This window comes from Salminus brasiliensis, chromosome 1 (assembly GCF_030463535.1).
Source record: "Salminus brasiliensis chromosome 1, fSalBra1.hap2, whole genome shotgun sequence".
NCBI classification, from domain to species: Eukaryota; Metazoa; Chordata; class Actinopteri; order Characiformes; family Bryconidae; genus Salminus; species Salminus brasiliensis.
The window spans coordinates 61,698,731-61,715,286 of record NC_132878.1 but is presented as its reverse complement, the minus strand read 5'-3'; the positions used below and the strand labels follow the sequence as shown (position 1 = coordinate 61,715,286).

The 16,556-nt window shown below is 39.4% G+C and overlaps 1 protein-coding gene across 10 annotated transcripts in view; it reads right to left on the bottom strand.

Moving 5' to 3' along the window:
- mthfd1a (methylenetetrahydrofolate dehydrogenase (NADP+ dependent) 1a, methenyltetrahydrofolate cyclohydrolase, formyltetrahydrofolate synthetase) overlaps window positions 1-16,556 on the bottom strand; it is a 26,847-nt gene extending 10,291 nt beyond the window's left edge. For 3 of the 10 annotated variants that reach the window (XM_072685068.1, XM_072685029.1, XM_072685060.1), the window contains exons 1-25: window positions 15,897-16,326; window positions 15,256-15,340; window positions 14,664-14,723; window positions 14,527-14,580; window positions 14,167-14,303; window positions 11,646-11,746; window positions 10,267-10,403; window positions 9,963-10,074; window positions 9,749-9,876; window positions 8,577-8,671; window positions 8,232-8,405; window positions 7,562-7,698; window positions 7,158-7,204; window positions 6,954-7,061; window positions 6,807-6,881; window positions 6,109-6,201; window positions 5,849-5,983; window positions 5,657-5,725; window positions 4,895-5,006; window positions 4,531-4,670; window positions 4,185-4,226; window positions 2,472-2,572; window positions 1,658-1,835; window positions 938-1,045; window positions 544-696 (exon numbers count right to left, since the gene is read on the bottom strand). In XM_072685068.1, the coding sequence (XP_072541169.1) occupies window positions 544-696; window positions 938-1,045; window positions 1,658-1,835; window positions 2,472-2,572; window positions 4,185-4,226; window positions 4,531-4,670; window positions 4,895-5,006; window positions 5,657-5,725; window positions 5,849-5,983; window positions 6,109-6,201; window positions 6,807-6,881; window positions 6,954-7,061; window positions 7,158-7,204; window positions 7,562-7,698; window positions 8,232-8,405; window positions 8,577-8,671; window positions 9,749-9,876; window positions 9,963-10,074; window positions 10,267-10,403; window positions 11,646-11,746; window positions 14,167-14,303; window positions 14,527-14,580; window positions 14,664-14,723; window positions 15,256-15,340; window positions 15,897-16,060 (2,745 nt within the window). In that variant the 5' untranslated portion in view covers window positions 16,061-16,326. Of the gene's footprint in view, window positions 1-543; window positions 697-937; window positions 1,046-1,657; window positions 1,836-2,471; window positions 2,573-4,184; window positions 4,227-4,530; window positions 4,671-4,894; window positions 5,007-5,656; window positions 5,726-5,848; window positions 5,984-6,108; window positions 6,202-6,806; window positions 6,882-6,953; window positions 7,062-7,157; window positions 7,205-7,561; window positions 7,699-8,231; window positions 8,406-8,576; window positions 8,672-9,748; window positions 9,877-9,962; window positions 10,075-10,266; window positions 10,404-11,645; window positions 11,747-14,166; window positions 14,304-14,526; window positions 14,581-14,663; window positions 14,724-15,121; window positions 15,507-15,896; window positions 16,327-16,470 lie in introns of those variants that run through there. The other 7 variants (XM_072685044.1, XM_072685037.1, XM_072685050.1 and 4 more) reach the window with 7 other exon arrangements.

Genomic DNA, 16,556 nt, shown 5'->3' with positions numbered 1-16,556 from the left:
TCAGTGCAATGCTAGTCATTTCAGGTATCTAAAATAACAGAACTGAAGCTGGTAACTTTGTGTGAAAGGGGAAGTCCTAACTATTAGATGGGAATAAGGAATGATTAAACTGGGAGAGAAAATTGTGAAGAATTAAAAATAAATTTTAATTTATTTATTTACTTACATATTATTCACTACGAACAGGATAACAATTAAATACACTGTCTTGTTGCCTACTTCTACTTTCAACACATCCAAAACATCTACTTAACACCAGTTTTATCATCAATTGTCTTTTGCATTGTGTAAAAGATTCATAATGAATGGATCAATAGAAATATCGGACCAAATTACCACTAATTTTTTGTGAAACTTTTTCTCCTGTAAAGCTGTCATTTTGGAGATATAAGCACTGGCAACTGCCAGTGTATGTTAACCCACAAACTCAAGACACCACAAAATGTGCCACAGACTGAAACAATGATAGTAATGACAGATGGTTTTAGGGGCATTCGAGCTAATGATGGCTCTACTGTCATGTAAGGAAGGTGGAGGGCTTACCATGTGTGCAACAACAGAGAGAAAGCCAGCTCCCACATAGGCCTGGATGTCTGTGATTGACAAGGTAACGTCTGTGGGCACCTCTTTCAACTTGGGGTCATTACTCAAGGATAAGTGAGTCTTGGCTATGCTAACTGGATAGTTCCCGAAGCCCTTCAGGAGAAAGAAATGAAGGAATACACAAAGAGGAGCAGTTTAGATTCTTTAAAATGTGTATTAAATACATCCCCCTCCCCAGTTTGTTTGTCAATGTAAGTCTTAGAAAAAGCTGTGGTTTACTTCAACTGGCTATTTGACTGCACCTAATCGTTACATTTACAGCTAGAAGTGCTACATGACATACTATTAGGGGATTACAGTGTCTATTATTAGCACTATATTGATGGTGACTCACCTGTTCCATGTAAAGTGCTAGCTTCTCTTTGGCTTTTGGTGAGAGCTTCACATCTTTAGCACCATATGTCGTCTGTGCCACTTTCTGAATCTTCCTTTCGACCGGCAACTACAAGACCATATTGATCACAGTTCATCTTATCCATCTGTTATGTACTAGGCAGCACGGCTATTGCAAAAGCAGTGCAATTTAACTAGTTACAATTAGGCCTCGTCTTTGAATATGCTGGGCATGATATAAATATAGGCTGATAATGAAACAGCTCCACATAAGGAGGTGCTAATTGATTCTCCAAGGGACACATGATGTCGCAGCGCTGTTAACTTCAGGAAAAACACACAAATCGCACTGAAAAGACTTAGAATCGCCTAAAAGTTCCCCTGACATGAATGATTATAGTGCATTTTAAGCACTTTCTCTAGTCTACACCTGAATCAACTCTTTACCTACTTAACAAGAACATAATGTGCTGGAACAGTCATGTGTTGTGTTAGGGAAAAAAAACATAAAACAGAGCATGGAGCCCCAGGACTGGAATTGGGAATCCCTGATATTAAAGACTTTTCTGTGGACAAACAAAACTTTCTTCAGAAATGTGCGTTTTAACACTTGTGCAAGTAGATATACATGCAAATCACTGGTGTTCCATTGTTGTGTTGCAACGGACTACATCACATTTTCTTTAGCAAACAAATGGTCTACCACGTTGACTCCCTTTACCTGCAAGTCGTAGAGGTAATGAAACGAGCTGGGTAGCTCGGCTGCTCTCTGAACACTCTGAGCCAGGGCCAGTGCTCCAGCACCCCCATCAGACCAGTTAGTGCACAGCACTGCATCAAACACCCCAGCCTGCCTGGCTTGGCTACACACCAGTTCCAGCTCAGCCTTTGTGTCAGCACTATGGTCACAGAAATCAGAAATCAGGTGTGAGCGCCTTTGTGTTTTCTACACGAAGCTTCTGGACTGCAAATTTGAAGTACATAGTGTTACAGCATATCATCCCTGTCACGCGAAAACCTAGTATCTTCAAGGTTGATATATTATCTGGCAGTTGTGTTTACATTGTGCCTTAATTGATGAATGGACCAATAGAAATGCTCCAAAATGTCTATTTGTATACTGACTTGCATTCAACATTAAGAATTATTTTCCTCTTCCTTCTTGTTAAGTTATTGTTTTAGAGATATGAGGCTTTTGTGCTACAGCAACGATATGTGGGGTCCAAAATGATCCTGATTTAGTCTGAGCTGAATCTGAAACCCTATTTTTATTTTTATTTTTTTACATTTAAACATGGAAAGATTTAGAAAAACTTCAGAAAGATCAGATATTCTTCTTAGTTTTATCTCTTACACTTGTGGAATACATACAGATTGCACATTGTCAATATAATAAAGGGGTACACACATGTATTAGGAATTAGAAACAGAAAGACTTTTGGACCCCACTGGAACCTACAAAGTCCCAAAAGTAGAAAATACTTGCTAGTACTATGCAGAGAAGGAAATGTCAGGGAACACATTTGATGGATAACCTGAAGGTGTTGACAGCCACCACTACTGGCAGGCCGTATGCTCTGCAGTTCTCAACTTGTTTCTGTAGGTGAGCACAGCCTTTCTCCAGCAGCTTCAGGTTCTGCAGAACAGAGTGAAATCATATTCATCATCTCCATTACCTTACTCACATGCTCTCATTTTGGGTGATCAGGAATACACAGGAATTCACTCTTAACGCTGGATACATGCCTGAAAATGTACTGGGAATGCAGTTTGAAATGAAAAACCAGAGTATGATTGAGAACTATGTATTTGTGTTGTATCAATCTTTGTGGAGAGGTTCTATTGGCTTCTCTACTACTGTGGCTGAATAACACTGTAACGTGGGAGATGCGGAGGCTGGATACATGTGCAAGTCCAGGTTTACAACAGGATAAGCAAGCAAGAAATTGAGGGAACAGGGGTCTCCATAACAACAAAATTTAGGCAAAACCTAGAAAACCCACAAGTGAGAAGGACGGGCACAACAAACACTTCAGAGCAACAGGTAGACTAACAGAGCTAACCAAATATTGTATACAAACTTAAGACACAGGTAGAGCTGGACAATATGATGTTTTTTTTTCTGAAAATACTCTGGATAGAAGCAGTACGTAGATGTTCTTGATAAAGAACACTGATCAACTGCATGTTTAATAACAAATGGAACATAATGTGTGTGTGTGTGTGTGTGTGTGTGTGTGAAATGTACCCCATTGATTAGTTTTGTCCATTTCAAGATATCACATGAAGTATGACGATATATCAAGGGTTTGTAGTAGCATGCTATTATAGATCATATAATGCATTTATACTATTTTTTATATGCATACCATAATTGCCATTATGTTCCTTGTACCATATTATAGGTCAGAGGTGTAGCTAGTCTGAATCGACATAGGGGGCTAGAGTCTATAGAGGGTATGCATGTGGTGTCACAGGTGGCGGAAGTTTCAGCAGGAATTTGGAGCTCCCCTTTTACAGTCTGCTGAAAGCTCAAGAAAAGAGAAACAAATAGATTGCTGCAATTTATAGAAACAGCTGGAATCCAGACAGCAAAAGGTGTGGGAGCTCGCGGAGTGGTCACACTCTGATTGCAGTTGCGAATTTAGCGACATGCTAAAGTAAGAGGGAAAGCTAGCAGAACCTGCATGAGCCAGGCTACTAAAACAGTCGATAACACTCCTAAGTCAATTCATTCAACTTTGTGCTCTCAGATAAGAGGTTTTGTCCTCTAAACAGATGTGATTTCAGCCTCAGTTAGCTGGACGTTCCTGGCTTCCTTTTGCCACTCATAGCCTGATTAAAGATGGCGGGACGTGACGTCAACAGCCTGAGCCCCATATGATGTTCTAATTGTTCAATTCTGATAATAATATTCTTATATATCTATTCCTTTGGTTGCATACTCAATACAACTTACTACTTACTACCCTTGGGCCCAGTCATTGTGTGAGTGGTGTCTAGTACACTTCACACACAGCCAAGGACTACATATACATGAACATGTTAACAATGTTTAATAATCTTTCCTAATAATCTTTCCTTTTTTTAAATTTTAGTAGAACATATTTCTTACCGAGAGAAGTCTTAACATCTGGTCACTACAAAAAGCTAAACAGACACATACACACACTTACACAGATACCTACTTACTTGCCCTGGAACAAAACCAATACAACAGGCAATATTTTGCAAAACGCTGTGCTCACCTCCTCTGAATACTCTTTAGGCAAGGGAAAGCCTGCCGTGACCTACAAGCAAGAAACAATAATGACACTTAATGTCTTTTCCATCTCTGAAACACATTTACTGGGCCAAGAAAGCCCAGGAGACTTCTGTATGAATGGAAAAGTACTGTACATTATTAACACATCCACACATCACCGAGAAGGAGTGTGTGGGAGGGCTAGGTGGCTTAATTACACTGTCATGCCTTTAATGATGCAGACTCTTCTCACAGGCGTGGAAATGGTGTGATCTCACACTTCTGCTGGAGGTGATTAAGGTCATTCTTGCTCAGGACAGGCTGTAAATGTTGGTGTGGTTTAGACTCACCCTTGGGGCACCCCCGTGCATTTTTAGGGTGCTGACAGTGGCCACTAGCACAACCACATTTGGCTGCAGGCCTGAAGAGCGGCAGTTGATGTTGAAGAATTTCTCCATACTGACGTCAGCACCGTGAGCAGTCGCTGTGACTGATGCAGTGTGACAGAGGGCAGCATTAGTCCTAAACGTGTTCATATTCCAAAATATGTGGACTCATTTGGTCACGCGGTTATGGGCATTATGTTTGGTGGTATTTTATTATTCATTTTTTATTCTTAAATTAACTCTTTTTCATTCAATCAGTAAGTAACAGTGACTATAACTCAAAGAAGTTCTACAAATGTCAGGAACAGAGTGACAAAATATGTCTCACCCACAAATCCCTGTGGGCCCACCAGTTTTAGAGCTATTTTGTTTGCCATGACGGATGCACTGCCATGGGTGAAATCAGCACATGAGCTACTGTGAACAAATACTGGAGTCCCCTGAGAGAAGGACAGCAAAAGACAGAGAGAGAGAGAGAGAATCAAGATAAAGGCCAGAGAGAATATAATTAGCCATTCAATGTCTCATTGAGCACACCTGATCAAAAAAGAGGGGTTCTGACAATTGCTTTATTCTCTTAAATGGATCGTAAAAAATTTAGCCTAAGAACAAACTTGAAACTGGAACACCATAACCCCTAATGCATTAAACTCACTTTTTGTTTCTAACATGGTGTGTGCATCTATTTTGCTTCTCTTATGTGCCATGGAGCTTTGTACTGAATGGACTGCTGTTGTCTGTTGACTGCTGTGAGTCACTACTGCAAGGCAAATTGCTTGTTTCTTTTTATTCTCTCGCTGGCACAACCATTTTTGTGTTTTATTAATGACCCATCTGCCAGAAAAGGGAAAAGATATGCATTACATTACATGCAACTCTTCATCGCTTGACCTTTCCTTGCAGAACACCTTATTCTTCAACAAAGTTTCATTATTGAAAGAATTTGATTAAACCTGGCAGATTTTTAGATAGGGGTCTAATCTTGTACTCTTGCAGACAATAATAAGATAAAGCAAACATTCCCAAACATAAATGGTCTGCTACAAACATGACCTCATATCTTAACATTAAGGAAATAAGATCATCATACCTCCAATGTTTGCATCAGGCAAGGCTTCAGAGAATTGTTCAACAGCAGGGCTAGGGCATCACTAACGCCCTAGGATAGCAAAATAGCAGGAGGTGAGCTTACATATTCATGTAGAGATATATTATGTATGCCAGCATACAAATTCACAAACAGTTTCAAGCTGACAAACATTCCTAAGGTTTACACACTGACCAGGTCCTCAGTTGTTATGGGTTCTTCAGATGTGCTAGCAGCGACCACCATCTTGGCCAGCCTGTGCCGCAGGTCTTTTACACTGCCGCTCAGAGACAGAATAGCCAAGATCTCATTCTTTAGGAAGTCAAAGTCCTGCCACACAATTATTCCCCCTTTTAAAAAAATGCCTCTGACACTGAAGAGAGCATATGTAATACATTTTGCAAGAACAGAAAATTATGAAATGCCTCATTGCCTCATACATTATATAGGCCTACCTTCATTGTGGCTGGGTTAATGTCCAATCGGACAAAACGTCTTATTTCTTCGGGAGTCAGGGTTAAGGGATCAGATGTCTCAATGCCTAGTTTCTGCATAGAAGTTATAAACCCCCCATCACTTTTCTCAGATGGATATTATATTTATATATATCATTTAGTTGCAAATAACATCATCACACCAAGATACATGTGGATACACCTGAAATTGAGTGTGAAGACTGATACTTGAAGAGAAATGGTAGAAAAAAAAAGACCTCACTCGGTCATACATGTATCAGTCATGCATTGTTGCTATGGTACTGCCAGGTGGTTGCTATGGTGTTACTAAGTGGTTGCTATGGTATTCCAGGGGGTTGCTATGATGTTGCAAAATGTTTGCTAGGCAGCTGCTATGGTATTCCAGGTAGTTGCTATGTGTCTCAGGTGGTTGGTCAGGTGTTACCAAGTGGTTGCTGTGTTACCCCTATGTGGAAGGTTGTGCATTTCTGGTGTTTCTGTGTCTTTCCCATCAGAGAAACTATGCATCAAAAAGCAGGTTATCTTAAACTGCGGGACAAGATATGCAGCAAAAATCTGGCTCAAAGTATAAAAATAAAAAGTATAAATGCGCAAACAGTCTCATAATAAGAAATATTAGATGTTTTAACCTGATTTAAGAATATTTAACTCAGTTTAATTTTCTGCATTCATCCTACCTGTAGCCTACTGAGCTGAGAAGATGAGAAGGCTTGATTACCATCTCTGAACAGCACCAGAAGATCAAATAAAACCTGTAAGAAAAGGGCATTTCAGGGTAACCCTAAAAAAACACTTACAAATAACTACACACAACCTCATCTAACCTTGTCTGAGTATTTAGCCTGGTAGTGGGTGTATGCAGTGATGGTGTCCACCAGAAGGCTGCTTGCAGCCAAAACAGCCTCAGTCTCCCCTGTGGACTGAAGACTGACCTGGAAAACATGTTGAGACAGTGGATACGAACAGACTATAGATAGGGAAAGAAGATCTTGCCCTAAGATCCAATGGCTTACAATAGATCAATATACCTCCTCTATGGGGATGATCTGAGAATATCCTCCTCCAACTGCACCACCTGTGAATATAGAGCGCATTTCACAGTATGCCCTAAAAATGGGTACAGTAAACAGTAAACATAGTACATTCACTATGTGTCCAAATGTTTGAAGACACCTGCTTATTCAAGCGTTCTTCTGAAATAAATGCATTATTAATAGGGAGTTTGTCTCCTCTTTGCTGCAGTTGCAGTCTCTACACTTCTGGGAAGACTTTACACTATGCGTTTGAACACTGACTGCACTCAGAGCACTACGATGGTCAGATTAGCTCCAACTTCAAATTCCAACTCAACCCAGTGGTATTGGATGGAGCGCCACCAGTCCAACTCATATCAGGGAGACGTTTTTAAACATTGAGAACTAAACAGTCTTACCCCTGAGACCGAAACTTGATTGCGGGGAGGGTTGCTGCATGCAGGCAAAAGCATTGATCTTCAGATGGGCTCCTAAAGCTTGTGCCAACCCAATTGTGATGGTTCTCTGGCCTTCACCCAGCAAAGCAGGTGTAATTCTGATTACATAAGAACAATCAGGATAAAAAAAACGTTACAGATACACTGTCATCTACATTCATCTAATTAACATCACCTTCAGATTTCAGAAGCACAGATTACCACCATGCTAAAATCGAAAACTTCACAGGGTCTATTTAGAATGAGACACCTTAACAAGAATATAAAAGATGCTTCTAATGTAATTAAACCCAGCTTTACAATTTCCTAGATTACTCCTGCAGTCTATTTGCAACAACAAATTCATTGAGCGATGCTACAGGACAACCATATTTTATTCTTTAAAGACCTATGCTGGAAAAAGTGATCTGAGGATGTGAAAGCTGTTCTGGCACCTTTATTATTAAGTGTTCAAAAATATTTCAATGTACTGTTCAGAAGTAAACCACAGCTCTATTTGAATTTCACTGCAGTTACCAGATTCTATTAGTTCCACTATATGGCTGCTGATTAATGATATCTAATACACAGTAAGCCATGTCAAGACTCCGTAATATAAAGAGGGGGTTTAGGGAATAGGGTTGCGTGTTACCCAGTGACCACCACGTATTTTCCATTAGATTGTTTATCCAGGCGTTTTAAGACATCCACTCGGACTTTCACCCTGCTCCTGCCATAGGATTCCACCTCATTTGAGAAGAGGCCCACTTCTTTGGCAAGTTGAGCAATCTGATTTTTTGGGCATGAGCGAGAGATCTGGAAATCCCTGTAAAAGATCACAGGGAAGGAAGCAGAGTTTGAAATCAATTTGGTCTGCAGTGCCAAAGTGCATGAACCATTTTGATGAACAGTGATTATAAAACGGATTGTAGAAGATTATAGAAAACGTTTGAATGGTCCTCCTTAAAATGTTATGAGATTATGCATACAACTATACCTTGGCTGAGGTTTCAGTGGTTTCACTGTTTTGTAGGAAATATTCCACTTCCCTCTGTACATCCGCAGAAACTGCTTAGCACTCTTGACTGTATTCTGGTGAGGATAAGTGTTATTTATGTAAGAAAGACGTTTGTGCGTTAGGCATACGCCTGGATAATTCACTGCCAAGATAGCAATGAATGTCTGACTGTTGATGTCTGCATAAGCTGTTTTCAGTCAGTGGGGCATCTGTGTTTTCCACTGCCACGATAGCAATATGGCAGAAATTGACCTGAATACACCTCCTTTCAAGACCACCACGCCCATCAGCGTAGTTACATTTGCAAACACTGTGGCTATTTAAACGACACAGGTGAAAGGCGTGAAAATAGACTGCTGACGGGGTGTAAGATAGCAATGGCTTAGTCCTTGTAAGTAATCATCAGGTAATGATTAAGTAAATTAGTAGTGCAACATTATGTTGTAAAATGTTGTAATATTCACTTTGTGAATTCTCAAAAGCGTATGGATTTTATTTAACAGTTTACATGTAAAGATTGGTAGCAGTGGTTAATTTTAGTGGTTAATCCCACTGTTCTGACTGTCCAAAAGTCAACTTTTCTTTTACTCAGAGTTTTTTTGCAATATATTACCGTTCTTACAGTATCTCAATATATTTAATCGTAACCTCCATATCATCTACAAATCATATTGTCAGGCTCTTTCCCTTCTTGTAAGGACAGTTCTTCATCACAGCGTCACATTTCTCCTACATTCTATATCACAGACCTTGACATGCGCCATTATTACAAGATAATCAACCTTTACTTACATACATCTATGAATGGTTAAAATGGTTTGCCTCATCAGTGTATGTCTTTATCAGTAAGTGTCTTACAGGTCCCGTGAAAGCAAGGCTTTTTTTGATGACCTTTACTGAAAAGCAGCTGTGAAAAATTACTCCTGTAGCTTTTAATGAAGCACAGACATCTAAGCATAATGACCAAGATGACTTCACCATTCCATTCATTTCCTGGTCTTTTCCAGTGATAACAGTGATAGAAACATTTGGCTAAGAAAAACAGTATTTTTAAGGTGTCACACTGATGTGAAATGCCTCAATTTGTGTGATCGTTTGTGCAGACATGAATCGCTTCATTTAAAAAACAGATCTCTTCCTTGGTTTCCTACCTCCATCAGCATGACAACAGTCATGGGCCCCACTCCTCCAGGGACTGGGGTGATGTATCCGGCCCGCTCTATAGCTGACGGGTAGTGTACATCCCCAACCACTCGCGTCCCCCCTGGCTTGCTATTGTCTGTAGAGAGCAAAAACATGAGCTGAAGTTCCAGACATACTCCATTAGAAAAAGTTCAAAAAGAGGCCCTGAAGAACAAGAAATACCTTGGATGGGATTGATGCCACAGTCAATGACCACTGCACCCTCTTTCACCCATTCTCCTTTCACCAGCTCTGCTTTGCCAGCACCCACCACCAAAATGTCGGCCCTCTTCACCTGTCGAGACCATCAGACTACAGTTAGTTCAGTTCGTTAGAGAGGTTCCTAACACTGGCCCTTACTCTAAAACACCTGATTTTATACATTTTCTTATTAAGTGGAGCGCTGTAGAGCATAATAAAAACTCATCATCCTCTGCTTTTGTAAGAGACAGGCAGGGAGAAAGAGAAAGAGTGTAGAAGGCATCACTTGTTCAGGGAGGTCTGAAGTCTTGGAGTGACAGCTAGTTACAGTTGCATGGTTCCACAAGAAGAGATCGTGCATGGGAGCCCCAACGATCTTACTCCGTCCAATGACTACCACATTCTTCCCGGACACTGACACACCTGCACACAGTAATAATCAGACTTTTCTGAACTTAACACTCAGTCCCAACTCTATTACAAGTACTACAAAAGACATATACTAGCTCTCCGCTGTAGGAATTCCTACTTTGTACTCTAAATATATATCACTCAGTATATACAGGGACCTTAAAGGTCCTATATATACTGTACGCCACTGTTCACATGTTTGAAATTACTTCAAAAGTTTGGAACCCGGGTTTTTGTAATACATTAAATCCCATTTGTTTGTTTTTGTATTAATGTATACGTTCATTGGAATACACCTGCCCTGTGCACTTTGGGTTTTAAGTCATTTGGAGGAAACAGGGAATCTTAAAAAAACAAGAGGAAAAAGAATTCTACATGTGTCCAGAATGATACACAGAGTGCATCCTGAAAATAAAAGCTGTAGAAAAACAGGAATTATGAATAAACTTAAACGTGATGATCAAATCCAAACACAGAACTGCATCAGAAACTCAGAATGAAGATAATTATAATTACATTATAATGTTGTTACTTGTTGGTCCTAAAATACCTGAAGTATTTAGCAAAATGTTTTAAATGCTTAAATTAAAATAAAATATAAAATAGCTAAAATGATTAAAAAGACTCCAAGTGATTTCAAACTTTTGAAGGATATGTGTACTTAGTAGCCCTTAGTTTGTCCTGCACACTTTACCCATCCCACTGTGTCTCATTCACAGGAATGGGCAATATGGTAAAAATATTACATCACAATATTTAAAGACATTTCCATAACATAATATTTATGGCCTTTTACATGATCACATACAAAGAACACCAGTAGCGACAGTTTCCTAAAAACTGCTTTTCAACTATTCTCCCGTACCTCGTACAGTGATGTTCATTTAAAATGTTCTGCACTTCATTATTTTAAGCAGGACTAAATAATGGTCCCAGCATTGACAATACCCATGAAATTACTGTGTACCATGATAACACAAATTCTCACAATACAATAAAACATTGTCATATTGCCCACCCCTACCCGTTCATCACTGGTCAGTTTCTGAACACATGGCAGCTGCTGACCAGCTATAATTTGGGTGGTGGTCTATTCTCAACACAGCAGTGACAATAACATGGTAATGGAACAGTAACGTGTATGCCACTGGTACAGCTATATCATGCACAGGCAAGACAGGCTTTGTGGTCAGAAATATAAAACAATAGGTGATGATATTGCATATTTAAACATACTGACTGACTGCTTCTCACCTGTCTGCTTGATGAGCTCCATGCAGCCATTGGGAGTACAGGGGATGAAGCAGCTCCTTAGGTCTCCACGAGCCAATTTCCCGGCGTGAACACTACTCAGGCTACAACAGCGACACAGATGAAACCACCATGAGTGTTTTTGCAGGTAATAGGAGGAGATGCAAATGAGTTGGCACACGTTAGCACCCAGAAATGGAGCCCTTCTGCGACACTTGTTATGCTAGACCAGACGTGACACAGAGGATGGCAGACGAAACCATTTTTTTTTCCAATGATAAGAATACAATTCACAAATTGTATTATTGCTGGGTATCACTTACATAAACTTTGTGTAGACTGCAGTTAGGCATACGTTTGTAATCAGCTGTTAATAGACCTTATTGCTACCTATACGTTAGCTAGATGTTTTGTTTGCAATATCAGGCGGCACATAACTTATTGTTGTTGAATATACAAAAATACTTTCTGATCCAATGTAGACATGTTTGCTGGTCTAGATTATACATTTAACAAGAATACCACATATAAATACTGCAAATGGTACATATCAAGCTTTTTATGCCTAGAAACGTTTAGAAATCAAAAAGAGACCCAAAGCATATTTTTGTGCTGGTGTGAAAGGCTACACTGAATAATTTAGGAATGTACTGCTCATGGAACCTCACATTTACCACATCTGGTGTTGCATGTGCCCAAGTACAGTATGTTGATCAGGTGAATATAAAAAAACTGATTTTTTTTTATTTGTTTTGGTTTGATTTTTAAGGTGTTTAGAGATGTAGTCTCCAACCCCCCTCCTAAAGAGATTCTCTTCCTGCAGGCTTCAACTCTAAGCCAAATCGAACACACCCCTTCAACCACTTTTGAGACTTTTAAAGGGAGCAATTATCAGGAGTTATAAGTTGGATCAGGAGTGGTGGATTAGGGTTGAATCCACACACTATGGGAAAACAGCTCTCCAAGAGCAGGATTGGTGACTTCTGGTCTAGAGATTGCTATTTGTTGCTCGCAAAGTTTAGAATTGAGGCATATTATTTGAATTGTCCATTCCACCTTGCAAGCTTAAAATGCAGGCATCAAAATAAAGCCTCTGCACTATTTCTCCAGAACAGAAACATTTATAAGAAGCAGGTGAATGAAAAATCCAGCTTCAGCTTCAGGGTGGGACAGAAAAGCACACAACAGCTAGGCCCTCTCTATGCTTCCTATCAAGCTAAAAGCTCTGCAACAGCTGAACAAGCAAAAAGAAACCATTTGTAGCTACTAAAGCCTGGCCAAAGGCAATATTTACACCACAGCTAACTCAGTCGCTGGTGTTCACAGATAGCTACAAGCACCAACAGCAGTGCATCAGAAAGCATGCTTTGTATCCATTTGAAAGAAATTGAAACCTCATGTATTGTGGCTGGCTGTGGACCTTCAATCTATTTTACAGAAGCAACAGATAAATGCTGATGCTGGATATGATGTTACTTGGTGTTTAATATTATCATAAAAAGCATGAAACCAGTCCATTTTTACCAACACCTCAGCCTCCAAAACAAAAAAAATAGGCCAAGTGGTTCTTATTCAGTGAGTGGACATGGGAGCCAAGTGAAGTATGCTAGAACTGAGTACTTTTAGGTCCGTGGGAAATAGTATGCATGTCAGGTGTCCTGGCTGTGTTTGGACTGTAAATGGGTGAGCATGTTTCAAGTCCTAGCACTGTTTTTGAACTGCTCTCGTAGATTACCTAGCAAATTAGGTTCTTTTCATAATTCAAAGAGCTGACACTTTTAGCTGCAGCTAAAAGGGAAGGCTCAGGCTGGAACTGCAACAAGTCATTATAATAGTGAAGGATACAAGTCATTTTGGAGTGCAATATTTTAACTACAGATGGAGGCTGTACGTCAAATTGGTTTCCTTATGTGTTCTGCAGAGTTTAGTGTTCTGTTTTTTTAACAGTTTGGTCAAAAACTAAACTGATATCTGAAACCAAACCTATATTGAGTTTTACATTTTTTTGACAATTGTCTTAATGGGGGTGCAAAAGCATTTTGGAAATTATTTCAAATATATATTTTTGCATCTGGTAGTTGTCCTGTATGTTAGGTAAGATTTTCATGACTGATGAATATATCTAAAATCCAAAATCTAAAAAAAAGAAATGCTTTTTTGAAGATGCAAGGTATTTGCATGCCAGGAACGATATATCAGTTGACTGTGTACATGAACGTAGTTTACTGACGATTTACCTGTGTCACCAAACAAGCAAGAAAACATTATAAAAAGATAATTTAATAAACATTTTTTAGACTTATGTATCGTAAGTCTAGTATCGTAGTATTTTTTCAGGACAGTGTTGTGTCATAAACTATTAGCAACACATACAGTTGAAGGAAAAGCCTGGTCACATATGCAGAAAAAAACAAAAACAGGACTCATTTGTCTTAATGTCATGGTAAATCTGTTGATGCACTATGTTCATAGTTTCTAGTTTTTCACAGAAATAACACTGTGTACATGCATTATCATTTCTCACCCATCCACATCCTTCTCTGGAGCCACTGCATTAGTCATTTTATCTGTGTCTATTGGGTTGATTGAGTCTATTGGCAACTGGATGATGAGCCCATGCACTGCAGGGTTTTCATTAATCTGTTCAATACTCCGCAGCACCTGAAAAAAAATCCATTCCCTGGTTGCACTATTAAAATGTATCTACTAGATGGTAAAAAATGCATTTATTAGTTGGAACTTTCTTCATCATACCATGACAAGACATGGTTCAGGCTAACTTGGGTGTGTGTTAGTTTTAGTCTAAGAAGTGTTAGTCTAAGAAGGCAACAAACAAGACTTTTTGTTTTGTTGCTTTTTGTTGCCAGACATCTGAACTACTTACCTCATCTTCTGTGGCGGTCCTTGGAAGCCTGATGTGGTTGGCATTAATTCCAATCTACAGGTGCCAGAAAGAGTATGAGAGAAGCAAGAAGAGTCAGAAAAAATTCAACAGGCCTACACTTAAGAGTTTTAACCTACCTCAGCTGCCGCCTTCAGCTTCATACGGATATAGAGGTTTGAGTCTTCTCTGTCTCCAACCTAGCATGTGCACAGTTGAATGAAAAAAAAAGTCATAGCATCAATTAAAGTAATGCCAATTAAATAAGTGTGAGTCCATGAACACACCTCTGCTACTCTGCAACTCTACTATCAATATACTATCAATTCTGGATTAGTGAAGGAATGTCTGGCTGAGTAAATCCTATTAGCTCTCACAAGAGCAATGGAAACTGACTGCTCATTGCCAAGGGTTATTATGGATCAACAGTGGTCACAGGCTGATAAACTACAACTCAATTTATGCCAGTCTGCTACTTTTCACAAGGCCAACAAATGTTCTAGGTTATTTTAACATGTCATAGAAAATCATAAGCAAGAGTCTTTTTTATCTCTATTAAGACACGGAAATGATGAACAGAAAGAGAGTGAAACTTTACCAAGAGACCATCTGGAGCACAGAGAAAAGGAAAAAAGGGATAGAGATAGAAGGTGGTTCGGAAGAGAAGAGATTATTCGCCTTGTTATCTTCACTGCAAATATCAGAGAACATGAAGAGCAGGGGTCAACTGACTTGTAGCACCACTAGGCCAGGTCTAAAGCCAGGCAGTTGATGCTTCATCTCTGCCACATCCTTCTTCAGTCGCTCCCTCACCTGTCTTTACAAAATATAATACAGTAAATACACAACGTTAAGTAAAAAGACACAAAATAATTTTGATAAAACAGACTGAATTTTGAAGATTAGGTGGTAAATTGTTCTTTTCCGCTTGTTCTAGGACTCGTGATACATCCAGATGTAGACACCTGCTCACCAGAGAGTCTTATACAATCAGAGGTTTTAATCAGACGTTTACCTCCCTTTACTGCAGTCACAGCCTACATATTCGAACACTGCAGTGAGGATATCTGCATTCAGGCTCACAAGCATTGTTGTTCTACGGTACTGAGGTTGGATGATTAGTTCTGGATCAGAAATGCCAACTCCAATTCCAGCCCTATCACTCCAGAGAAGATTATACACATTTGTATTGAACACCTGCGTCGGCAAATGGATGCAAGAAGCTATATTAACATCTACATACTTTTGGACAAATCTCTCATATGTCTGCAACCTGTTACTTTAGTAAGCAAGGATAATAAATAATACACTTAAACAGTGGGAGATCATATTCAAGGGAGACATAAATCATGTTCATGGATGCTCCAACTCACTGTGAGGTCTTGTTGCCCGAGATGATGGTTGCTATGGTGCGCTGACTTTCCCTGCATCTTGAGGCTCCATGTCGGAGCCTCATAGCAGTGACAGAAAGCATGTTGAGCTGCCCTGTAAAAGACAGGGAGAAGGAGGCAGTGAGGTTAAGGAATGGGCTGGACATTACGGAATCAACTGTTATTCCGCCATTTCACGATTATTTCCATAATTAGTTGTGAAATGATTTGCTTTTATGTTTGATTTGCATCCTATATTAACCAGGTAGTGAGGGCAACGTCTGAATATGATTAAAAGTAATCTTAATAAATAAGAATAATAAACTTTTCATTGGATTTAAAACATAACCTAAATACTAAGAAAACCTAAGCAATCACACCATTAGTAAATCACAGTCAATAAACTATAAACTACAATTAATAATGAATAAATAATGAAATAGTTCAAATATTGAAAAATAACAGCATGTTTACAGCATTCCAGCAAAGAGGAGAAATCAGAGAAAAGAACAAGAGTACAGCACAAGACTTGAAAAGCAGTGTTGCACAACAGGACCATCGCAGCCCCCCTAAGCACCTCCACAGAGCTCGCTCAGTGTTCTGCAGTGGTGTAGCTGAGACACACAGCTGACACAAGAGCCTGCAATGCCACTTCAGTCTCCC